The sequence below is a fragment of the Fukomys damarensis genome, unplaced genomic scaffold, assembly GCF_012274545.1.
Source record: "Fukomys damarensis isolate Sample0158 unplaced genomic scaffold, DMR_v1.0_HiC HiC_scaffold_16, whole genome shotgun sequence".
Lineage (NCBI taxonomy): Eukaryota > Metazoa > Chordata > Mammalia > Rodentia > Bathyergidae > Fukomys > Fukomys damarensis.
In genome coordinates, this window is record NW_022900928.1 from 50,423,914 (window position 1) to 50,450,549 (window position 26,636).

The 26,636-nt window shown below is 34.7% G+C and overlaps 1 protein-coding gene across 2 annotated transcripts in view; it reads left to right on the forward strand.

The window, feature by feature from the left end:
• Positions 1-26,636, forward strand: part of Arhgap42 (Rho GTPase activating protein 42) — a 265,379-nt gene that overhangs the window by 157,154 nt on the left and 81,589 nt on the right. For both annotated transcript variants that reach the window (XR_783877.3, XM_010642036.3), the window contains exon 4: positions 4,285-4,356. Coding sequence is in view for 1 of the 2 variants with exons in the window: in XM_010642036.3 (XP_010640338.1) it covers positions 4,285-4,356 (72 nt within the window). In the remaining variant the exon portion in view is untranslated. The remainder of the gene's footprint in view (positions 1-4,284; positions 4,357-26,636) is intronic.

Genomic DNA, 26,636 nt, shown 5'->3' on the forward strand with positions numbered 1-26,636 from the left:
AATTTAAAAACTCATATTTAAACTAGTCACAGTGGTGAAACATCTGTAATCTGACCTACTGGGGAGTCTGAGGCAAGAGAATTGCAGGCTCAAGGCTAGCCTGGGTAAGTTAGTGAGGTCCTTTCTCAAAATAAAATTTAAGGGAAAAAAAAAAAAAACATAGGTCTGAGGACCTTTCTTAGCATGTGTGAGAACCCGGGTTCAATTCCTAGTATTGCAAACAAAATATAGCAAAAAACAACTTTCATTCGTAATTGATTAGTTCTATTGTGGAATGGTATTTTCTGGCACAACATTTCTTTTGAGTTTTGCTAGGATATCACATAATAATAGACCTGAAATGAAATTCGTTTTGTTATTATTTTTTCTCTTCCCTACAAAATACACTGTCTCCTTATCCTAGTTCTGTATGTGGCAAGCAAGTTTCAGTGTCTGAAACAGAAACCCTAGTATCATCTTTGATTCCTTTTTCTCCTCTATTTAATCTGTCCATGGGCCCTGTTGTATCTCACATAGTACGGTTTCTTAAAAACCCTGCTACCCTCTGTCAGTGTTGCAGATACCTAATCTCTCATCCCTTATTATTTAAGACTAAAGTCTCCTAGAGTTTCTTGTTTTGCTTGTTTGTTTGTTTGCAATGAAGTTTTGCTGAATTTTTCAGACTGGTCTTGTACTTTTAGTCTTCCTGCCTCAGCCTCCCAAGTAGCTGAGTTTACAGTTGTATGTAGGAAAAGTTTTAGTTATCTTTGTTTAAAAGCCAGTAGTGATTCCTTATTTATAGTTCTTTGCCTGGATTAAGGTATATAGTGGACCCTTGATTTACGAACTCCATGGGTTCCTGAGGGCTGGTTGTAAATAAGTCAATATAGCTGAGACGTGGATGTTTATCTTGGTAGATGCTATAGATAACAAGAGGCAGATGAATCTTCCATTAACCTAATTAATCCAAGTTAGTCCTATATCAGGCTGGTTATAACTTCAGAGTACAGTGTAATCTGTCCTTTTAAAAAAAATTTTAGTTCAACTGAGATTCCTACTAATGGCAGTGTATACATTTTCCAGTTAGATGATATTCGTACTGGTCATAATGAGAACATACTATACTTCTGTTGAATCTGCTATAGGCCAGGCACTGTTTGATGTCCTTCACTATTCATTTCACTATTTCTGTCTTATAAGATTGAAGGTGTTTAATTTGCTGAGTGATTTCAGTCCTGATTAACATTATTTTTTATTTTTTGTGGTGCTGTGGATTAAACCCAAAGCATTTGCACTGAACTACAATATCAGCCTTTTCTGAGTTTTTATTTTGACAGGGTCTTACAAAGTCACCACCTCACCCAGGCTGGACTCCTATTTAACAGTCCTCTTGCTTCAGAATCCCAGAGTGCTGGAATTACAGGCATGTTGCCAGCACACTCAGCTTCAGGATTGAGTTACTGTGTGTGTTAAGACTGAAGTGTTCTTCACTGTGCTCTGTCTTCCCATATGCCATGCTTCTACCTCTTTGCCTTTATTTATGATATTCTGTCTTTCTGTCTTCAATGTTTGCAGTTAATATCAACCAATCAAATACTAGCTCGACTCAATTAATTCTCATGGATCTTTCTTGTGTCAAAATCCTAATGTATTGCTAAAGTATCTGCATAGCTTATTGTGTAATTATGCTCATTATAATGTGATTTATCTTTCATTTTTCCACAATTGTTCAGCAACACTTTACAACCATCCAGTACTTGTTGAGTGAATACATTTGTTTTCGACATTTTAAGTAGACTTTAACCTTCTAGAAAATTTAGCTCTCACTTTTATTTATCCCTCACCCACAGATCTCAGCACTGTGGTTGATCAGTCTATCTATCTATCTATCTATCTCCACACACACACACACACACACACACACACACACACACACTGTAGCATAAGGATGTGGGAGATCCCAGGCCATCTGTCTTTCAGGACTTTAATGAGAAATATTTTCCCAATGTTATGCATATAGATACTGTTATGGCTAGTGTTTAGATGTTCCCCAAAGCCTCATGAGAACAATGTGGGGTTATTTTGAAGGTTACTGAATCTAGAGTATGTAATATGTGGTGCAGTGCTAGGCCTAAGAGCACTAGGATTAAGAGTGTGAGTGCTACTCACCCTAAGTAGTCTGAATAACATAAAAAGAGCAGAGAGAAGCTGTTAAGGTCCTCTGTTGCTTCTGCTGTCTTCTATACCCATGAACTGTTGCCCCTCTGATACCCTGCCTTAGAGCCAGCCAATTATGGACTGAAACCTCTACACATTGTAGTCCAGGCAAACCCTTTCCCTTTTAACTTTGGGATTTTGGGATTTTTATCTTAGCAGTGAGAGCAAAGTAACTAAGACACCTAACCCAAAAAGGCAATACAGTAAACCCTGGTCTAGATGTAATTTAAGTAGGTAAATAACACATGAAACATATTATCTACATATTTAGAAATTTAAAAAGATGCCGTTTTTGTGCAGTTAGTATATGGAAGCCACCAAACTAAGTGTTTTACATTCATTATCTTTTAAATTCTAAAAACTTAGTTATTAGATAAATGGTGTTGCCGATGCTCTTAATGGTTTAATGACATCTCATAAGCAACAGAACCAATTTAAACCCGGGTCTTCTCAATTTTAAATATCTCAATTTTAAGCACTGTTCTGCCTGTTGGTCTTGTTTGGTCTCATTGTTGAATTTTCACCACTTGAGAAATATCTCCATTTAAGCTCATTAATTTGAAATACATTTGATCATGCTTGAGAGGTACTTACTGCAGTTTCAGGCACCAAGTCCCTAAATAAATGGTAATGTTTGTTATTGGTATTCTCCAAATTACACTAAAGTATTCATGATACTGTCTTCCCCCAATGCCATCTTATCTTTAAAGATTGAGTCAGCTATTCCTTACCTCTGTAAAATTTGTGTGTGTGTGTGTGTGTGTGTGTGTGTGTGTATTTCAGCTTTATGAGGACAGGAAGTTTTAGAAACTGAGAATTAAAACTGAGCTACTTTGTAACTCTCTCTGTCTTTGCACAATGTATCTGAAGGCATGCCTGGCTCAACTCAAAAGTGAAAATTAGATGATGGGTATCAGAAGTATCTACAGTTGGCCCTCAGTGTCTTTGAAAATTTGTTGATTTACTGTACCTACTTTCACTTTTTGCAAGATCTGTAATAACCTTTTTCTGCAGCTATAAGAATGCCAGGCTCATGGGAGGTGGCATCAACATCCTAGTTTTTATTTTTTTATTTATCTGTGCATTTACAATATGGAATTTAAGAAATAAAGCTTGATTAGAGACAAACAATAGTAATGACAATAAGTAAAATTGAAGACATTTTTATGTGGTATGATTTCAAACCTATAGAAGTTACATAGTTTCAAACTTGCAGAAAATTTGTAAGAATATTCGAAAAACTCATATGTTTTAATCTGTTTTAAAATGTTATTAAAATAAGTTTTCTTTGCTACTTAGCATTTGCTCATTATATAATAGTTAATATTGTTGACACTATTAAAACAAATTATTCATTTTTGTTGTCTAAATATGATGCTTTTTTTAAATCAAGATTTGCTTTTAGTAAACTATAATTCTTTAAAATATGTATGTCCTTTATCTAGTTCCTGGTACTCACATCTTTCATCCTTCGACAGTATTCTTATAGGTTATTATTTAAAGATGTATCTGTTTTAATGTTTAAGCAATTTACAATTTGAATGTGGGCTAAAGTATTTTTCATTGAAATGAAATCATAAATTTTATTCAGGTTGGAAATATTAGAACATTCACAAAAATTCTGTGTGAGAAATCTAATTAGATAGGGGAAAATGAGCCTATTTTATTTTATAGTTGTGGAATTCTAGCATTTTGGTGGCAACATGAAAGAGTGTTTGTATGGTTCAATTGTAAAATGATGCGCAAACTGGTTACATGAAACCAGAGTAATTAAAGGTATTTTTAAACTTCATGCCCAATGTACTGTTTCTTAGTTAAATCTGCAAAACAGAACTTTAAACATTTTAACTACAGTTTCACCAGAATAAGTACTTATGTTCACATTACTATTAGGATCAAGTGAAATAGTATGTGAAAACAGTTTAATTGTAAAGTAGAAAAATGCTGCACAGCATGTAAGGTTTTTTTTAATAGAAACAGACAAGAAAACAAAAATTGTATTCAATAACTTGAATAAAGGAGCCATTTTGTCGATACTGTCGGCATGAAATTATACAGAATTTAATATATGTGCATTTTTAATTTCAGATTCAAAATGCTAATGATGTATTAATTGCGCCACTTGAGAAATTTCGGAAAGAACAGATAGGTGCAGCAAAAGTAAGTGTTACTTTTTATTACTCTTCAGATATTTTCCTGATAATTAAAGATGATATAATTTCAGATATTAACATTTTTGAAAGTAGAATGACCTTTAAAAATATTCTGTATGTCATTTTAATGTTTTTACACAGAGCCTATTACAAAGACTGGAATTCTTTTAAACATAAATGGTCTTATTCTACTTAATAGGGAAAAAATGTACATTTTACAAGTTCCTTCAGTCTCAACAGTTGGAGGATATTAATTTGCTTGAAGACAGGGTTAGATTATGATAATATTGTGAGAAGGTTTGTTCCTAATATCTAAATAACATAAAAACAAGACACAAGATATACTGAAAATCCAGTCAGTAATTATGAAAGAACACTTTTTTGTTATAAATAAAAATATTTTATTGGAAAAAATTTAAAACTGTCATAAAGCCTTTGCATTATTATTCAATTGTCTGTGGACCAATTAAATTTTCCCTGTGCCTGAATTATTTACAACCTCTTTCTTTGGTCTGCTTTTTGTCCACTTGTTCAACATCATGTAAGCATAGGAAATTTAAGGTTCAGTACCAGAATTTATTATTTCCCATCCTTTCTGTTTTCAATTTCAATTACCCTTCCTCCCATTCTAGCAATGCTGTTCATTATGCTGCAAAATTATTTCTGTTCCTTTCTTCCTTCTGGCTAAAATACTGCAATAGCTTACTAGTTGGTCCCTACACCCTCATTGTAATCTGTTAGTAAAATTTTACCATCTCCAATCATGTCATTTTTCCAGCGATAAAACTTTCAGTGGTTATTGAAAAATAGTTTAATTCTAATAGTGAAACACAGGTTGGCCACTTTCTACATGTCAGTATTACCTAACACTATGCACAGTTACCTATGTATCAGTCTATATTTATACCTTACTTTGTCCATGTCTTTTTCCAAACATTCCCTGGAATATTTCTCATCTCCACTTTTTAGAATCTTGCCTATTCTCCATGGTTTATTTCATGTTGCAGCATCACAAAGAAGTCTTCTTTATATAGGCCTTCCAAAACCAGTCATAGGATCGACTAGTCTTTATACTTATTTCCTATAATAAGTAGTCACACACTGTTGTGAATCAGAATTTTATGTTGATTTTTCCACTAATTGAGTAATTTTCATGTCAAGAATTAAAATCAGAGCCATTTGTGTTCATTAATTCAGAAAATATTTATCACTCTTATGATTGGCCCACATATCATAAGTGGTATTTAGTAACATTAAGAAATTACAGTCATAAACAAGAGAGAATCTTTGTACTTAATATCCTTTATTATCTTTTGTGGGAAACAGTCACTAAAGTAATTATAAATGCACTTAGGATTGTGATCCAAAAGTGCAGAATGCTCTGCAAGAATGTGATTAATAGTCCTTGTCCAGAGAGTCCAGAGATGCCTTCTGCAGAAGCCTTGGATAAGCTGAGACCTTAATGATGAGAAAGAAATAATTAGTAGGTAGTTGGAATATCTTAGGATGGAAGAAATCTGCCACCTATTTGAGAAGAAGGAACAGAAGGAGTATGAATAAAGACCTCAAGGAAGAGAAAGATTCAGTTATATAGAAAGATCTCATATGTTTAGAGAACAAAGGACCATTCAGGAAAAAGCCATACATACAGTTTTATACGTGTTCTGTACTATTGCACTCCTAGCCTTAAGGATGGAACAACTGTAAGAAGGAGAGTGATATTACATTTATATTTATAATTATCACTCTATGATATCTGTGCTGCCATGTCATGCACAGATTGAGAGAGAAAAAACTGCTTGTGGGCAGATCAGTTTGGAGGCTATTAGCTAATAGCTTTGCGCTAGGCTGGTAACAGTAGCTGCAGAGACAGGATATATGAGAATTCTCTCAGAGGAACCAGTTAGAGGTGGGCTGTAGAATGGAAACTGAGGAATGGGAGGTTTCAGGGATGATCCCCAAGGTTCCAGGGTACCTAACTGAGCGGCTGTGGATCTATCACTGTGATAGTCAGTGTTTGTGTTTGGATGGCAATGGTCCTGATTTGAAGTTTTATTAATAATGAATGAATTTGAGGTTCCTTCAATCCATCTAAGTGGAAACATTGAGCAAGCTACCCTGTATGCAGATCTAATATACATTTGTGGATTCAGTTCTCTAGATACTCATTAAAATGAGAGATTAGATCCCTCTGGGAAAGAACAGAGTGAGAAGGGTAGGGTCTTTATAATTTGAGAATTTTCTCAAAGTTTGATGTTTCAGGAATGAAAATCAAGACGCAAGAGTAAATGGAGAAGGAAGGAACAAAGAAAACAATTACAAGAATGTATTGTGTCTCTTTTTGAAAAAGTCTTTTCAAAAATAGTAGTAGCTGATTTTTATTAGGAAAACTATAGGCACTACTTTCGCTAAACTGTTACATAATCTGTGACCTTATTAAATGTTCACAGTCTGTGAAGTGGCCCTTAGTGTTCCACTTGCTTACAAATGAGGAAAATGATGAGCTGTCCCTTCTCAGACCATAGAGCTAGGCAGTCAGGATGCACACACCTAAAATGAAGCCATGTTATACAACATTTCATTTCCTTGATGAATTTCTATAAAATTGAATCAAAGAGCTTTCCAGGTCTAGGATATTCCAAGTTTTCTGGCCCATCTTTAAAAAATGAGTTCTATTTGTGTGTGGATTGCTGCTTTCTCATCAGGAAGTTTAAGTGAGTTACCATTGCAAGGCAAGCAGGGGCAGTAACATTTTATTTTGTTTTGTAAACATTTCAACTTATTGGACAGACCCACAGGATGTTATGCCTTTGCCCAATCACTGACCATTTCAACCTATGGTTAAGTGAAACCAGTGAAGTATTGAACGTAAAGATTATTCCTTTCTCTGGTGATTTTGTATGTATCTTCTTTCGGAAGCTCTTAATACCATTGTTTCTAAGCTGCTAAGTAATCTTTGTTTAGTAAGGAGAAAAGTGAATTAAAAACAGGCATTCTCTTCTATATATACATAAAATATATGTATATGTCAGCTTTCTTTTGGTAATGTGAAACAAAAATCCTTGAAGGTGTTTTGTTTATTTTTTATTGTTTTATTCTGTTTACTTAAGTTTTTTCTTACTCGGTACATAAAGTTAATCCTAATAAAGTTAATGCTACTTTTCACAGACTGTTTAGTGGAGATTTTCCATAAGCATTTTTGGGGAGATCAGGCAGCTGGGTGGAAACGGCAGGGATGACAATTCAGTGTAGAATGTTCCATCGCAGTCAGTGACCTCTTCGGCTTGTCCACACAGCAAACAGAAATGGAAAACGCTGAGTCAAGTGGTCCTTGCTTCACAACCAGATCCTCCTATTTAACCCAAGTGGATAAAACTCCATGGCCACAAATGTTTCTTGTGTCATGTGCTTTGTGGAGCTTTGAGGCAAGTGATTCTCTGCTGTGAAAACTGAGGCACTGAGTTCCCATTGAGGGAAGGGGACATGGTATGTGTGTACATCTGGGCGAGACCCGGAACAAATTGATGATAACCTTATCAAGCTGAAGGTCAGAGGGGTGGGTCTTGCATTTTAGATAAGAAGAATCATTTATAAACAGTTCCATGGCGTATTTATTTAACGGTTGTTAGTCTGACAGAACGAGAAGATGGAATTGCCCGGGAGGCCAGACATATTGCATGTGTCAGAAGATTGGATCTAGAACTTGGTTTCTTTAATTTATTTCACACTGCTAGTTTAAATTATAAAAAATGAATGAAAGCAGGTATTTCGAAAACTAATGCCAACAAGAATTTCCCCTATATTAATTTATGCAGAATAATATTATTATAAAGCAAAATAAATTGTAACCTTTTTATGGATACTTTTTAAATTTTTAAAATTTTTATTAGTACATGTTAGCAATGCATAATGATTACATTCATCGTATAGAGTTGATATATGTACATAATACATCTTAATTCTTTTTCATCTTTTTCCCCCTCTCCCTCAAATTTTTTTTTTTTTTTTTGTACTGGGGATTGAGCTCAGGACCTTCCACCATTTATACTGACATTGAGCAAAATCCCTGGACACCCCTTCATCTATTTTTTATGAATACGTTTAGAATAAATTGACTGCATTGAAATTCTGTTTGCTCCCTGAGAGAATTGATTATAAGTTCCATCAGCTCTTTCACACTTGCTCATATATAAATTCTGTTTACAAAATATAGAGCTTTATATCTGAAATTTTAATGAAAGACAAGGCATTATGGCAGCATATATATACATACATATAAAATATACCAGACTGGTACATATTTTTGGAAGTAAACTGACTTTAAGGAGATTAGGGCTCATTTTCCATAAACTGCACAGCTAGTTGGTGGTGCAGTAAGGACCAGAACTCAGTTCCTCAGACCAGCAGTCTGCACTCTTTCATGTAGTTTCTTAGAAGATTCTTTTGTAAAATATTTAATTTTCTTTACTCTTTTTTTTGGTCATTTTCTTTACTCTTAAAAATAATTATATAAAATATACCCTAATAATAAAAATGTCTTAAAAATCCCAAATATGCCCATTTCAAATGAAGTCTAGTTAACATGTTTCCCTTGATTTTGAAATTCTCCTGGGTTCCTGGGATTCTCAGCATATAGAAGGTACTTAACATTGACTTATTTCATTATTAATAAAAGAGACTTAAGAAATATGTTTTAATTTCTATTAGAAATGTTTTCAAAACAATGGTTTTCATTTGTAATAAGTCTTTAATAGAAATCACATGACATTCCTACATGGTTTTAATACAGAAATAAACATAATACTAGTCATTTTAAAATAGAACTTGATTTTTTTACATTGGTTTCATGTTGAAAATTATAATAGAACCCAATAAATCTTCTCCTTTTGTTCTGTCCATAGTAGTATTACTTCTGTCTCTGAGAACTTGTTTGTTTTTTAAATATGTCTTGCACATATTATTTAACTGTGTAGTGTTTAGAAAGAAATTGTCATAAATCTTATCATAGCCTTAGATTTCCTGTCAAGAATTTGTCTTAATAAATGACCTAGATTACAAATTATAAATTATGAAATTTTGAAATATTTTGCTCCTCAGCTGAATTATTCGTCCAGTTTAATGGGTGAGACTTTGGACTTATGATGAGGATAATCCAGAAGAATATGGCACATGGAGTCAGAGTGTACATTTAGTAGATCACACCTTCCTTTGGCTTCTGTTGTCAACAGGTCCCATAAGGAACAGTCACGAATCATTTTCCTGAATCTCTGTCCTCTGCGAAGATGTCCTCTGGGGGACTCGGTTGGGGTCTGAATTCTCTAGGTAAACTGTAAACCATTTGATAGTTATTTTGAAATTATCAATAATTCCCTTCATTGCAACTACTGTTAGTAGAACCTGTTAGAGTTGCAGGATTATTGATTTTTATTTTATTTTTAAATTTTAATTAAATTTGTTTTTAAATATTGATTTCTCTTTATGAGAAACCCAAAATTTAAAGAGCAAAATGAAAGATAATAAGAAACAGAGAGAAAAAGCTTTGATAGTTATTATTTAATTATCTTTTTAAACAATAACATTTACCCTTCATAATAGCAAACCAACTAACTATTGCCCTAAGCACATTACATGGAAAGTCATTTAATTCTCTTAACTAGTATATTAAATAAAACCACTGGACAATTATATAGATATAGAAGGTAGAGCACAGAAAAGTTAAACAAATAAGTTGAGGTAACTTAGCTAGTAAGAAATGAGTCAGATTTTAATTATTTAGTTATGAGACAGGGTCTTGCTATGTTGTTAAGGATGGCCTTGAACTCACTATGTAGTCCAGCCTTGTCTCAAACTCAAAATGTTTCTCCTGTGTCAGCCTCTAAGTACTAAAATCACCGGGGTGTGCCACCACACTTGGCCAGAGTCAGATTTTAAGTAGAGATAAGATAAGCATATTGCCCTTTAATAGCACAAGCATGTGTTTTGTCCACAAAAAATATTAATTTTTTTGAACTCACATCCTTGTGATTGCAAGGCAAGTAGCAGAAGCACTTAGCTAAATCCCCAGCCCTAATTTTTTTTTTTCTTAAAGACAAAAATGGGAGCTCAGTTATAATGAGTTGTATGTTGTAGGTATACCAACTTTGAAATTAAAACTTAACACTTAACTAAAGATTGAAGCTGCAGGGGAATGGGAAAAAAGAAGCAAGATATGTCATATACAGATAGAAGTTCTCTATGATTTTATATATAATATATATATATTATATAAAAAACAAAAAAGAAAGAATAGTCTGGTACACAGTGAGTGCTTAATACATATTGAATAAATAGTTGTATAAATAAATGTTCCCCCAAAAAGAATTAACTAAAGCTAATTACCTTTTTTTTGAACTTTAGCTTACCTGTGTTAAAAATGGAGAAAATAATGAAACCATCTTCATAGGACTAATGTAATCAGACATTCATATAATTTGCTTAGCACAATTTATTCTACATACCAAGTAGTAAGATGTTAATTGCTTTTAGTTTGAAATTGATAATTATTATTACTATTAGGTGCTTTCTCTCATCATAAGAAATTATCACTGCAAAATTGATGAGGTCCTCATGCATCTAGGTTATTTTATTTTATTTTGTTTCATGAAAGAGACAAATGTGTTGATTATAGAATATTGTACATTAATACTGGGAAACAGGGGTACCTAGCAAGGCCTTTCATGGAAATTACTTATAATTAAGAGCATTAAACAAATTATGGAGCACTATTACATATTAGCATTCTTAGAAAGTAGAAGGAATCATCATTTCTTGAATGACTGAGAAAAATGGAGAAGCAATGTCAGCAACTCAGACATGAACATGTGCTCTAAGTGGGACCTGAGTCCCAGCATTTTGGTACTTTATCCAGTGAACTTGGCACTGTACCATGCATGCCTTTTTCATTGAATGTAGTTTTTTTTTTCTTTTAAGTTCATAGTGTGTTCATATATCTTTAGAACAGTCTTTTGAAGTATCAGCCCTCATAGACCCTATTGCTGCCACTGGAAACACAAGCCAGATGACATCCTCTGGAAAATAGAAGTCAATATTCGTTTCCACTTTTGAAAGGTGGTACCACACAGTGTCTCTCTATGCTAAAGTATTATGGTTTTATAAAAGTCATTGCAAAATCTGAACGCACATGAAATCAGAATTCTAAATAGGCATATAATGCTAAAGCTTTAAGTGGCTGATATATGTTCGCAAAGAAAAACAAGCATTTGTGTCATAATTTGGATATACTTCAATTATAAATAAGAGTATCACTATTTTACCTTCTAATGATTCATCATGTTGATATCTGTATTCTAATACCTAAGAGAAATTTTAGCTCTCCACAATTTTTTTTTTTCATGACTGCAGACTAAACCCAGGGCCTTCACATGGTGCTATATTCCCAGCCCAATTTATTTTGATATAGAGACTTGCTAAGCTTCTCACAACGAGATAACTCATGATTCTACTAGGCGTTATAGTTGTGTGCCACTATGCTAGCCCTACAAATTTAATTTTATTGTAAAAATTTATTTTATTTGTAAAAATTTTATTTTTACAAAAGATCCTTATGCTATATGTTTAGGTCAAGTATATAATTTTAAAAATACTTCTGTTTGCAAGTGCTATATATAAATGATCACTGACTGGAATACATTGGAACCTTACCAATACGAATGTTAGAATCTGCTGAGAAATGTGCTGTGAAATCCTTTGATGTGATAAAAATATTTAATTTTTCAGTAGTCAGCCTCCTTGGGGGAGAATCACGCTAGTTTCCTTTTAACAAAGTATTTTCTGTAACAAAGTTTTTTTCTATAACAAGTCCAATTACTTATAGTGTATCCAGTGGAGTGAGTGAATTTTCTAAAGCTCCTTCTCCTGGGAAGTTTGGGGTTCCAGCAGGAGCATTTGGAAGACTGGTAGAGTGAGTCCTGGACCTATAAACATTCGAGTTTTGAACTTCCACAGATACACATGGGCCTTGGATTTGCATTTTTTTTTAATGATTTACATTGTGAAAGTTCACAACTCAAATGTTCATAAGTCCAGGACTTACTATATACATATTCTAGGCAATTTAAGAGAATGTGGCATACCAGGCAAAGAGAAGACTGGAAAAGAAAGAGATGTTGTGTCAACAATCGTGATGTGGCTTGCAAACTTGACATGCACTGCTGTGAAAGTAGCTGTTGCTTTTATAACTTTTTTTTAATTTTTAAAATTTTTTGAAGATGAGCCACATTGAGAAATGTATTGTACATTACAGTTTAGTGAGCATGTGGGCTAGTAACATACTTCTGTTACTCCATGAGCTGTATTTTGGTATTTTCTGTTGTATTCTGATCTATATCATTAAACAAATACTTGTTATAACTCAAGAAACTGACTGTATAACCCATCAGTGTGCCAAATATTATGACACATGGTCTGAATAAACAGGTTAGAGCTTAATATGCATGTGTGTATATATATATATATATATATATTTATGTAGTGAAGGTAGAATTAGAAATAAGGAAATAGCCAATTGGGATAGAACAATGGAAGATTTTGTGCTGAATCAGTGAGTCTGTATTTAGTAATATCATACCAGTAATGATGAATACATAGTAGGTATTGTTCACTTGTGTCAAACTGTATCCTAGGCAGCTCACATATTTATTTAATAACTGCGTTAGTCACATCATATAGTGCCTGTTATTTTCATTCTCTTCTTACCAATGAGTACACTGAGGCACAGAGAAAGTAATGTAAATTGCCTAGGATTAAATGGCTAGTATGTAGCACAGCAAGGATTGAGCCCATGTAGGACCATGTTCCTGACCATTCATCTGGCCAGTGGAGTGCTGGATGGGCATCTCAAGAAGATAGTTTCCGAGCAGTTTGAAACACTGGCATTGATGAACTAGCTACCAGCCATTAATTCATTCATTTATATCAGTATCCATGGTAAATTTTGCCTACCATGAGGAAACTGGAGGGCCAACATGATGCTCTTCTGTGAATTCCATGGAAAAGACAGGATATTCTGAGGATCTGTAATTCACTGGATAGCACTCCTTGTGAGATTAAAGCAGAGACCTTTGTGATCTGACATGGGCCTGAATTCAATCATTTGCTGGTAAGATGTTCTAGTTACTAAGCATTGTATAACCACAGGTAGAATAGATTTATCACCCCATCCTTAAATTCTGTTATCACACTTTCTAAGGAAGCATGACCGAGGGGAGGGTGAATCTTTTTCCTTTGGTATCATTACAGTTCCCCACCCTCCACTCCAGAGCAAGCAGACCAGTAAAACATCAGGTCTTACTGGGTTCTCTTCTACCTCAAGATGAATTTTTCATCCTAGACTTAAAAATGACATTTATTTCCTCTGCTAATATAGAAGTGTTAATTTTATGTTTAAGAGACAGGTTGGCAAGTTGCAAGCCAAACTGGCCCATTGTCTTTTTCCGTGCTGCTTAGGAGCATCAATGAGCATTATACATTTAAACATTTTTTATAACTAAACAAATAATTTGTGTCATGTGAAAATTATTTGAAATTATACTTCAGTATCTATAAAGTTTTATTAGAACCCAATGCTACCCATTTGTTTTCATAACTTCAGAAGTTGCTTTCCTGTTTCAGCAGCAGTTAAATAGTTGTGTAGATGACCACGTGGCTCATACAGTATATAATATTTACTGTCTGGCCCCTTACAGAAAAAATTGGCTAAGGTCTGAAATGAATTTCAGATTTTACCTCTGCAGTGTAACTTTTCTGATATCACTGACTTAATTTGTTTTGAGGGTTTGGCTTCTGTTTGTCTGTTTTTATATTGTTGTAACAGAATACACAAGGCTGACTTACAAAGTTGTTTTCTTGGCTTATCATTCTAGTGACTGACGGGTCCAAACTGCATTCTGCTGGTGACCTGGTTTTGGCCCCAGCTGTGTCACAAGGTGGTAGAGTAGAGGAAGGGGAGCTGGCTGCATGCTGAAGAGAAGGTGGAGATTCAGGGAAGGTGTCAGGCTTGCTTATAGCAGCCTACTCTCCTGGGCATCCTGAGGAAGCAGTGAAAAGGCACTCCTGAGAGAAAGCATTAGTCCTCCTACAACCTAATCACTTCTGCCAGTCCACCACACTAGGGACCAAGTTTTCAGCACATGAACCCTTGGGACACAGACTAAAGTCATATCCAATGCATAACAGTTTTATTTTATAAAAGTACAGAATTTATAGTGAGATAAACTCAGGTAGGAATTTGAACATTAAAAGTTATATTTGTTAAACAAACACCAAAAAATTGAATTTCAGTTGAATGTATTTTCATAGAAATCTTTTAGCTTTAAGGCAAAATATAAATTTTCACTGTACATTGTGGTTTGGCACACAAACAATTTACAAGAGAAAGATGAATAATCTTTTTTTACCTCTGTAGCAGTATGTGTTTAAATATAGAAGGTAAAATAAAAACCAGTTCATTCTACAATTGCATGCTGCTGTTTATGTTCAGGTCTCAGCCAGAACTGCTGAGTGTGGTAGACAGTCATATTAACATCTTCCCCATAATGTTAAAAATATGATGGATCTCATCATAGTTTTTTTTTTAACTATCAATACTGGAGATTGAATCCAATTTCCACTGAGCAACACCCCAGACCTTTTAAAAAAATATTTTTTCCATTTTGAGACAAGGTTTCATTAAGTTGTAAAGTCCCCAAGCTTTACTTGGATTTGTGATTCTTCTGTCCCAACCTCCCAAAGTATTAAGATTATAGTCGTGCACTATCATGCTGAGTTTAGTTTTAACTTTGTCTGTATGCACTCATTCTTCACTATGAAGAAACAATCAATTAAAAATGGAAAAATTGTTTCTTCAGAACTGTGCAGACAAATGGACCCATTTGTTACTCAAAAGTTTTGAAATTTCTGCATGTTTGTGTAGACTCAGCCATAGAGAACAAACAGTATGTTTCCAACTGTACAAATATATTGAGAGAAATAAGGTCTATAATTTATATTCACACTAGTGAACAGCTCTCGTGAATTCTATTCACAGTTTTAGTTTAATATAGCTTTGTAGTGTTCAACATTTCAAATCAGTTTTGTGTCTTTTCTCTATACAGTCAGCATTGATCTGAAGCCCTAAGAGTGCTCTCTAGGGATCCTGCAGCCCATGTTTGCATGAAGAGCCTGCTGATTTACTGACTCTGAGTTGGAGAGGTGACCTCTACAATTGCTGTAGAAACCCACTGAAAAGCAAAGTGAGCTCACTGTAGAAAATTCCAAGCATTGAAAAATTTGCCTTATTTGGTAAATGTGGTTAACTGGTCCCAGCTGGTGATGCTGGTGAGCTCATTGTGAGAATGTATTGTCTCTTTAAGCCAAATTCTTGTATTTTTTTTTTCATTAGAAATAGAGGGTTCAATGGTCTCTCTTTAGTTTTTCTTGCTGTTTCATGGGCTGAATGAAATCAGAAATAACAGGCTTCTATTTTGAAAATTAAAGGTCAAGTGCATTGAGAATTTAAAAGCTTCCTGTGTATCTGTTCTTGTCTCTTACATTCACTTAAATCTCTGGGAAGTTTAAGATTTAATTCAGACCTTGAAGAACCGAAGAACAAGACTTCTTTAGGGAGCAAGCTCATGTATACTTTGCTATACTTCTTTGCTCATAGATGTTGTCTCTGTACATTAGAATGTTCATTACATTTCCTGTCGTTATCAAGTGGCATTTCATGTGAAGAAATGAAACACTATAGGTTCCTCTGGCTTCTCTTTAAAATTTATGCCTCAGGTTTGGCTGTCTCTTGGGTCTGCTTTTTAGCGATTGAATTTAAATAGAAAACACAAGCTTTGATATAGCTAGGACTCGGTTTGAATCCTGGCTGTCAGGTATGAACTTGCTGACTTCGGGACAGTTTCTTGAATGTCATGACAGTATAATGCAGTGTCCATCCTTCCTTAGGGTTATAATAGTTAGTATGAACATGTAAATATGCCTGGTCTAAAGTTGATAATCAATGTGAGTTTCTCATTCCTTCTTTTCCAGCAGTTGACTGATTCCAGTGTTTTCTTGGCCTTATGTTTAGCTGCCTCCTTTTGGGTGTGTTTTTTGCTCATGATCTCAGCACTATCATCCATTTTCCATGTGGTACCAAGAGGAAAAGAAGTCTTCTGTATCCCTACATTGACAGTGTGGTCCTGCAGCCTCAGTAGCACATAGGACTTTATAGAAATGCACAATCATTGGCTCTACCCTTAAAATAGTCAGTATCCACATTTTAACAAGATTCCTATTTGATTCAAAGGTACAGTAAACTTTGGGAAGCACTGTTCTGTATTTTTTCCAAAGCTCTGATGAGCAGTGTGGTCCTCTCTGTGTTGGGAGTTATCTCTGGGTTTTTAAGTAATTAAATGACATCAAAGATGGTGACAGAATTGTTAAAGAATTTCTTAGATACTCCTTCAGAGAAGGATAGTTTTTTCTTTTGAGCTTTATTTTTTTATTTTTGTTGTTTTTCTCATCAATGTCTCTGGATTCCCTCCTGGGGTGGGAGATGGCAAAATTGTGTATTGCCGTTTCTCTTTGCATGGTTTTCCTTCTTCCACCACCCACATTCATTGTTTACATCATCTATTTGACCACTTATATCAAACCTTGAGCTGATGACTGCTGGATTGTCTTAATTTTTCTCCTCCTTCCTTGCCTGCACTCCCATTTGAACATGATTTTCCTGCTTCCCAGCATCTGTCCTGTTATGCTTCTTATTTACCCTTTGCATTTACTCCTCTCACACAAGAGGAACAATATGATATTAAATAAGTTTGGACACAAATTTCCAGTCCATTTCTTAACCTGAGATCTGGGGGGTTTTGGAGCCAGAACTCTCATCTCTTCTGTGTCCACATTGGGTTATAATTTATCTTTTTGTATGTCCGACTTAGTCTCTCAGCTGAACTCCTGAAGGACAGATTCTGTATTTGTTTGCTATCCACAGTGCTTAGCACAGCCCAGAACAGTATAGATATTAGTGTTGGTATATAGTATATCAGTTTCTTTCTTATTTGTGAAATTCTGAAGATAGAGGATTTGAGTACCTTATTTGGGAAACTGTGTGGAGAAGACTGCAAATAAAAAGTACTGAAAAAGCTTAGCAAAAGTGACAAGTTTTAGTCTCTAGGGATTGAACAAAAGGAAAATTTAGTTCTTTCTGGGTCTTTGTGGGATGCTTGAATAACCCTAGAGGTGAATATGTTCTCAGACTGCAGTATACTTTTAAAATATGGTATCCAAGGCAGTTTATTATGCCTAGACAATACTGAACAAGTTGTAGCTCGCCATTTAACATTTGTGACAATAGTTCGTGCATGAGATTCATCCTTAAAATTCCCTGTAGGAATAATACCATTTAAGCATAATTAGAATGAGATCTCAGAGAGTAGATATTTCCACTTCTGCACCCGCTTTTATTCTGTTTCTGTGTCCTGTGTGACCATTGCTATTATATGTGGTCTTCCCTGGTAGCCTCATTATTTCCCTGTGTAGTTGCTTATCCTCGCAATCATAACATAAAAGCTGCCACTCTGGGATTAGTATTTTTAATTACTAATAAGTTGTTCAAGTTACTGTCTTAGCAAAATTCTTAACAGTAATTAAGCCATAAAACTTATTTTAAAAGCAGTATTTTTTTTTCAGTTGTTCTTGCTCTTGGTTTAGAAAAAGCCACATATGTCCTTTCACCCCCAACTGTCCCAAAATCTAATCCAAGGCTTTGGTGTAGCTTTTTTTTTTTTTTTCTGTGTCATTTAAATTCTGGGGGCCATTATTTAGTAGCAAGGAATTCATTTTTATAAACAATCTATAAACCTAATAAATTCAAATGTTGTTGAAAAGAATCATTTAATGCTAGCTAGGAAATTGGTACAAAAATGTTAGATAGGAGCCAAAATAGAATCACTTGATGATGAAGTCACAAAAATGAAAATGTCATTGGTAAAATAAAGCAGAGCTACACCACTTTGCCTGTAGCTCATTTCAGCTTCTACCACCAACCCCCAATTTTTTCATTCCATTATGACTTTACTATAGTGTAATTTATTGTTCCTATTTCAGAGTCTTTCCAAATCCTTCTTGGGCACTCTCCTTCAGAGAACTAATAAGGAGACACAGCAACTTTTGGATTCAGAAGAAATGTGGACTATTTTGTTTCTGGATACAAAGGGGGCTGAGATGTACTGCAAGTCCCACCCCAGACAGAATGTAAAAAGCAATGAATGTTAAAAATACCAAAATAGACACAGAGCTTGGATGGTCACATCACATTAGAAACTGGAAATTTAAACAATTTATATCATTTGGGTGATGTACTTGGAGATTAAAATCCAGCTATTTCTCCCTGCCTGCGTGTCCCTAACCACATGCCAGAGATGTGGAGTTGCTTAACTCAGTACTTTTGCTTTCTCACTGATTATGTGGCACACACTCACCATTGCCAGATTATATCTGGCAGCTTTCAAAGATGGCCTGATTTGGCCACTGGTGGGTGAAGGAGTATTTATTCAGGAGTGGAATTGGCCGGTGGATTCTTAGCTGACTTCAGAGCCCTGGTTCTGTGTGTGTTGTAGCATGAACTTTAGGGAAGGTGGCAGGTTAGCATCATCTTCCTTCTCGCAGTGTACAGGGAATGGGGGAAGTCAGATTAAACATCAAAATCTTGGACCATCATTGGATAATACAATTGAACCTGTAAAGGTCATAGAGATAATTGTATTAGTTATTGTTATAATGAGTTGATTTTCTATGAAATCTTTTATGTTCTCACTTTGTTTAGGATCTTTATATATATTTGCCCTTCGAATTTTACAAAGTGAAGAATCAAAGCCCACTTTATCATAGAATCAATTTATATCGATTTCACTGGGCAACAGATGCTAATGCTCCACCTACCACTTCAAAATCTCACTTATTTGATTTGGAGTATGCATCTTTGTAAATTTGAAATTAGTTCATAAAAACAGTTTTTGAAAAATTATACTTCTAAAAACTTTATCATGTTTTATTGTTGATCTATCATATGTAAACACTTCGACTAATTTTAAGAAAACAGAAAGGATTACTGTCTTTTAAAGACTACGATTGCCAGGTTAACTTCAGATTGAAATTTTAGTTTTGTTGTATATACCTCAATACAATTGCAAAAGCTAATAATAAACTACTGTAAAGCAGAATAAGATAACTGGAACCAAAGTAAAATTATACATTTGCACTGACAGAATTTAAATGACAAAATATAAATTTTTTTCTAAATTTCCACAAAAGGACTAAGTAGATGCTTTGGAAAAATGTGTCCTGTTCCTCCCTAATAGCATCATGTCCTGAGCAATTCAATTCTAAAAGACATAGGTTAAAACCAAGAGCACACATTGAGCTTTGTTTACATCTCTCAATGGATTCTATATCTCACATTTGCCCAGACCTTTAGAAACCAAAGATCTGTTATTTTGTTCTAAGACTTTAAAATAAATAACCTTAGGTAAGTCAGTATCAAAGGATATAGTTCGTGCCAGTCTCTTTGGATTTTGAGGAAATTAAATCCAATTTCTGATATGAAATGCTTTATGAAATCTAAAGTATTATGCATTATGATTTGTTCAGCTTCTCTTTTTTCAAAGCAGATATTTCTTTGAATCTGAAAAATAGCTACCATATAGGAAAGAGACTTACTTGAAAATAGATGGGAAAAGTCGTTCCTGGAGGAACTGATGAACCCTCTGTGGGGAGTACAGAATAAAACATTGCTTTGAAGGGTTGAAACAAATGATCTCCTCTTAGCTTTCTTCAAACTCTCTGGTTCTGTGATTGCTTAATCTTGTAAATTATTAGTTATTAAGAAGTATTTCCCTTTTTGCTCTCTCTTGGTTTTGTATTACAAGGGTTGGAAGTAGCTCTTTATTTCATATAGTTTTTATTATAATAAAGAAATAGCTTTCACTATTTGGGAGCTGAATATTATTCCAATAATTTATATATTGAATATGAAGGCTAATTTGTTAAGAATTGAATAAGCTTCAGTGCATTCTGAACATTTACTAGGTCACTCACTTGAAGACAAGTTAACAAGACAAACATTTGTGAGATTGCTAATAATCATTTAAGTTCTTTGAAAAAAATCAAATATAATGAAATTAGAGTTAGACCTAATCCTTGATTTAAACTGAAAGTTGTCTTTCTGTGCTTTCAAATCAGACAGTTTAAAAGGAAAATATTAACTAGAAATTAAGAGACCTAGAATTGTGAGTCACAGAATGTCTCAGTCGGGAAGTCTTTAACTCACAGGTAGTCCAAATACTTGCCTGCCATTTGAAACTCTGCACAACTACAATTTTTATTTTTTCCCTCAGGGATCAAACTTGGGATCTTGACGCTGGCAAGGCAGTTGGCAGAACCACTGAGCAAATTCCCGGCCCTAACCATATTTAATATTCACCTCGTTCACTGTTTAGGCCAGTGAGAAACTACTTTTGAGGTCATTTGTTTCATCTGTTGATAGCTTTGTATGAACTGTGCATCCAGCACTGTGCTGAGCACCAGAGATATAGTGATAAGCACGAAACCATCATTGCTTGTGAATTGTTCGGTCTAGGCTCATATGAAGTTCAACTCTCATTCTCTGTATCTTCCCCTGTCCAAGATCACGTGGAACTAACTGATGATGTCTTTGTTGTTTCTCATAACATCCCATAAGATATTTGTAAATCGCTTGCATAATTTTCGTCTAAATCTGCTGACGCTTTTCATCTTCATTTTCTGCTTTTTGAAATGAACTTAGTTTTCTCAACCCCCTCTAGCTCAAAAATCCATGTGTTAATAATTTTAATTATTAAAGCATTCATCTGATCTAGATGTGAAGTATCATGCAATATAACTGTGTGAAATTAAGTGATGGGCATGGAGCTGTCCCACCCTGACCATCCTTCAGAGACTTGCTGCTAGTAGGAGTGCTGTAGCCAGTGCGCAGCCTGTCACTGTCAGCTCCTTCTGGACCGGCTCCTCTTCATGGCACATCTCTTCTGGGCAGGTCCACAGGTCACCAGCCAGCATCCCCAGGTTGGTAGGACAGGGGTTAAAAGGCTGATCTACTTGAGCTCCTTGCCTTTGAGAGGGCTAATGAATGTCCGAGCTGCCTGTTCCCCGAGCCTAGGCACTGCTTGCCTATACCACAGTTCCATCCTGGCCTCTGTCCAGTCAGCTTCTGGAGAACTCATCCGGTGCTAGAAGAGGTTTACAAGGATTCTCTCTGTAATCCCTCAAGACCTATATTTTATTTAAAAGTTATCTCCTTTTGAACAGCTGTTTTGTAGTGTAGTAGAACTTTCCTCATAATAGCAATAAGGGTAAACACAATGAAAGGCCAGCCTTTCAGATAAGAAAGTATAGTACATTTGATCCTGAAGCTGACTGGGTTGCACATCATTTACAGCTTTAAGAATCTTTGACACAAAAAACAGCTTTTCCCTCACTTTTTTGAGAAAATGCTTTTTCATAATTTAGCTTGACATGTATCCCCGTGCCTTGAATAAACTACTACTACTGCTTGTTAATAAATAATTTAATTCTTTATTAAGTATCAGAAAAAATGAGAATTCACACTTTTATTTAAAACAAAAGTGGGATTTGCAAAGTGTTAACATGGGGAAAGAATAGAATAGTTGACTTAAAACTAGGAAGGGACATAGGATGTGCATATACACTACTTGAAAATATGTATACAGTCTTTTCTAGTTCTAAATTCTTTGGTTAGATGTACAAAAAATAAATGAGTATTCATTTTATAACATTAAAAATGATATTGTTCAAAGGAAACCAGTTTGCCATTTTAAACAAAAAATAGGTTTTTAAAATAATTCATTCCAGATAATTTAGCTTTCAGAGTAATAAAAATAATTGATTTTAATTTTCTTAATAGAGGAAGTGAGATTTAATATGGTTCACAAGGAATTCATTTCACTGCTAAAAAAAAAAATACCTTCTACCTAATAGGTGGAGGTGCTGGTGAATTAATGGTGGAAGGAGGTGTGAGACAGTGATGGTATAAAATGAGTTCCTACTATTAGAGAGCAATGGCATCTGCTGAATGTGATACTTTTATGTATATTTTCTCATTTATTTGTTAGTGAGGTTTCAGCCTCCCTATTATTAGATTAGCAGAATCTAATCTCTCATCCTCTGGGTTCCAAAACTCTTGATTAAACTTGCCTTATGACATCTTCTGTACAATATTCTACTCAATATTGTGGATCTTTCTGTACTACATTCTCTCTTCTACTTGGATAAGATCTTTGAAACAAAAACTGTATCTTAAATCGTACATTAGAGGATAGAGTAAAGTAATTATTCCTGTTCTTAGAGATGAGAAAAATGAAGATCATAGAGGTTAAATGAGATTTCCCATCTTAACACGTTTCTTAAGTGGTGTGGTCTACATCTTGGTTTCTTTTTATTTAGTTTAGTCCTCTTTTTCTTTTAGCCTGTAGATGTTCATAATCTGTTGCATTATAAAATATAGTCATATCTTACTATTTAACGCAATGTTTTATTTTATTAAATTAATGAGGCAAAGTAGTATTGTTAAAATAAAAATTTGATTAAAATGATGCCTGAGCTAACCTGTGCTGTGGATCTGTAGCTGGAGATACTAACTTATTAATTTTATTGTGGTTTTGTTCTCACTTAGACTTCATGATTGAAGAGTAGAGTGTTTCATTGTTTTACCAAGGGTACTTGGTGAAGTGATCTAATACTCAGAAGTGTCCTGGGAGAGAGGGAAGGATTTGAGTGTTTTGGGGGAAGAACTCCAGGGCTTAGGAGCCACAAGTGTCACAGGCTTGTCACACCATCTCCAAGGCCCTCTCTGGGGAGTCTGTGTGCTCAGCATCTCCAGGAGAGTGGGATGGAAGAGTCGTATATTCTCCCCCATTATCCTCCTGTAATTGCTTTTCTGTTATTTTCTGGATGAATCAGATAGCTAATATTCTGAGATGTGTGAGGCAGATGAAAACAGATGCTTCTCAAGAATGAAGCATCAAAAGGCTGGCTTTGTTTAAGTTCAGAGCAAATATTTGATAGGGCTTTCACTCAGAGTGATCATAATCAAAATTCTGTATGGCCTGTATCAAGCGCCTTGTATATTTATGTTCTTTTCTCTCCTCTTTCCGACCTCCCAGATATGCCTGTTTCTATGTAGCTTTCAGGCCATTTAGTCAGAAAATCCTTATTAAGAAGGTGATAGACTTTAGATTTTGGAAGTTCTGAGATCAGTGAGTATAGGAAATAAGTCTTCAAAAGTCTATCAAAAGTCTTCAACTATTAGTGAAATAAAGATGATATATAAATAATGTAACAATGATATATAAACAAGATGCAAATATATATAGATACAAAGTTAGAAATATATGTAGGTACAAAGTGTTTTGAGGACAGAAAAGAGCACTTGATCAAATGTGAAAGTGCAGTCTCTGAAAAGGTGATACTTGACGCATACGTTAGAGTTAGCAAGAGCAAAAATGGTTGTCCAAGAAGAGCAAAGGAGATTGCAATAGGAGGTGTAAAGAACCTCAGGCAAGTTGTCAGTACTAGAGCACAAAACATGAGAAGGAAGTGTGGGTGATGAGCCCAATGAGATGTGGGAGTCCTGCGATACAGAAGGCCCTTAAGAAACTTAGACTTGGTTCTGTTGCTTTAGGGAACCATGACACAGGGAAATATGATTAGATGAATTGAATTTTTAGATTAATTATTATGGTAAAATATAGATAATGAACAGGGAAAAGGAACAAGACCTGCAGGAAGACCTGGTATATATTAATAACAATAGTTAAGCTGAAGGACAGCATTGTCTGAAATTATTGAAGTCATTTCAAAACAGAAGAAAATTTTGAGATACATTTTGGAAGCCAAAACTATAGGCTGTTTCATAAGTGTGGATGATTAGGAAAAGAGAGAAGACAGAATAAATGACAGGTTTCTTTGTCTTACTAACAAACCATAAAAATGCTTTTTTTCTCTCTCTAGGCAGAAACCTTATGCAACTTTCATACATCTTATCCCTTGAATCTCTACATCAATTCATAAGAGATTTCCTCAATCAGTGCCTCTCTATTTTTGTAGTGTTTTAATTCAGGTTCCTGTGATCTCTTAGTCAAATCTTGTTTCTCAAATCCATTCTATATATTACTACTAGAGGAATCAGCCTTAAAATAGATCTGATCTTCTGTCACCAGCCTTCCTCCCAGTTAAAATTTTGAATCCCCTAGGTACAGAATGTCAGATCTAGAAAAATTTCACTATCCACAGAAATTTGATAATTGGCAACCAAAGTCTGTCTTCCAATTTAACTTTTGCATTTCAAGATAATCTCATATTTTTTGGATATCATGTGTGTCCTGATTTGTACTGATCACAAACTGGTCATTAATAACTGACTGGTACATTTTATTGTGTGTATATGGTGCTATATCTCATTCTCCCACTAAATTATGAGAGCCTCAAGTAAAGGCTTGTTCATGTCACAATCTTTAGTGTCCTGAGTTCTCAATATACTCAGAGCAAACAAATCAAGTTGCTGGTTTGGATTGTTTCTGAAAGGATAGGAAGGTAGAGTAGCCTTTTTGGACGAACCCTAGAGGAGAGCACAAAAGCATGCACGCAAGCATGCACGCAAGCATGCACACACACAAATTCTCTGATTCAAGTCTTGTGTGGGTCCAGGGATTTAGCTCGGGGGCACCACACCTGCCTGGCAAGTGCAAGGTCCTGAATTCAATCCCTGGTACAAAAAAAAAAAAAAGATAAAAATAAAAAATAAAAAAAAAAGTCTTGTGTGTTTGGACAGACAATGTACAAGGTGCAATAATAATTCAGTTGCCTAAAAGACAAGCTTTTCACATTAAGATTTCTAATCTCGAATTGGCTCCACTCATGGGTCAGAAGAAGGATAACTCAGTTATAGGAAAAGCTTTTTCTGAAAACCAAGATACTCTGGTAGCTTCTGACATGGATGCAAATATAATCAGTTACAGCCTGCTTATTTAATATTATAGTTCCTAGTTAATCGTCCATACTGTACTATTTCATATTCTAAAAAGTGGTGCTCTATTCTCTTCTCTAATTCATGCTGAAAATTCGGTGATATAGGCCTGTGTTTGTAAAGTATAATGAAAGAGCCATCCTTAAAACATACATAAATGGACCTGATTATGTATGATCTCTGCCTAGAACTAAATGAAATATTCACTAAGAAAAACTTATAGATCCTTCTAGAAAAAGCTTAAAAGAAAATTTCATCTTTCTAAACAGAAAACACTTTACAAATACATTAGCTGTGTGCTAACTGCCCATTAAAATAGAAGCATGTTTTTGTTTTGTCTTTCCATATATAGTAAGACTGAGCTCTCCGGAAGATCTGAGGCTCGTTTCATCACATTTGTTCATTATTATTACCTCAAGTCTACCTTCATAATCTCGCCTACTAAGTAGTTTAAAACTGTTTTCCTATGGCCATTGTAAATATCTCACATTTAGTCTTATTTCCTTCTGTTCTTTCTTACTGAGGATGGACAATAAGTGGTCACCATGTGATGTGCTTCAGTTTTACAAGCAACTAAGCAAACTTGTAAATTGTGTACTTCACCTCAGTTTTCCTTTCTGATGCCCTTCATCTGTTCATCAGAATGCCAAGAGTATTGGAGAAAAATGGTTTTCATGGAGAACTGCGGATCATTTTAGGAGACGCAATAGAATCCTTAACAGGTGTTGCCCTTTAGAGAAACATGGAATTTAGACTCACAAATAATCAACAAAAAGCATAAGTAGTCACCATATTAAATGTAGTCAATTCCACTTAACTGGAAATAAGTTTCAAGTTTAACTCTTCATGTAACATTGAATATCCCTTATGGAAACATTACATGTTCAGATATTTAATCTCTGAAAATGATCATACCTAAAACTCAAAAAGTATTGATTGATTTGTTAGTATCTGGAAGAGAAGGAAAATTAGAAGTAATTAATTTTGAATTTCAGTGACCAAATAACTAAACTTTTGGGAACTACTTTTGATAATTCTAGTTACTAAATTCCCTAGTAATGCATAATGCTGTTACTGAAGCCAAGCAGTATACATAGTTCAGGAAAACTTTTTCTTGTTTCTTTCTAGTGTTGTTTATTTTTAAAATTTAGTAGTTTTAAGTCTCAAACCTGCAG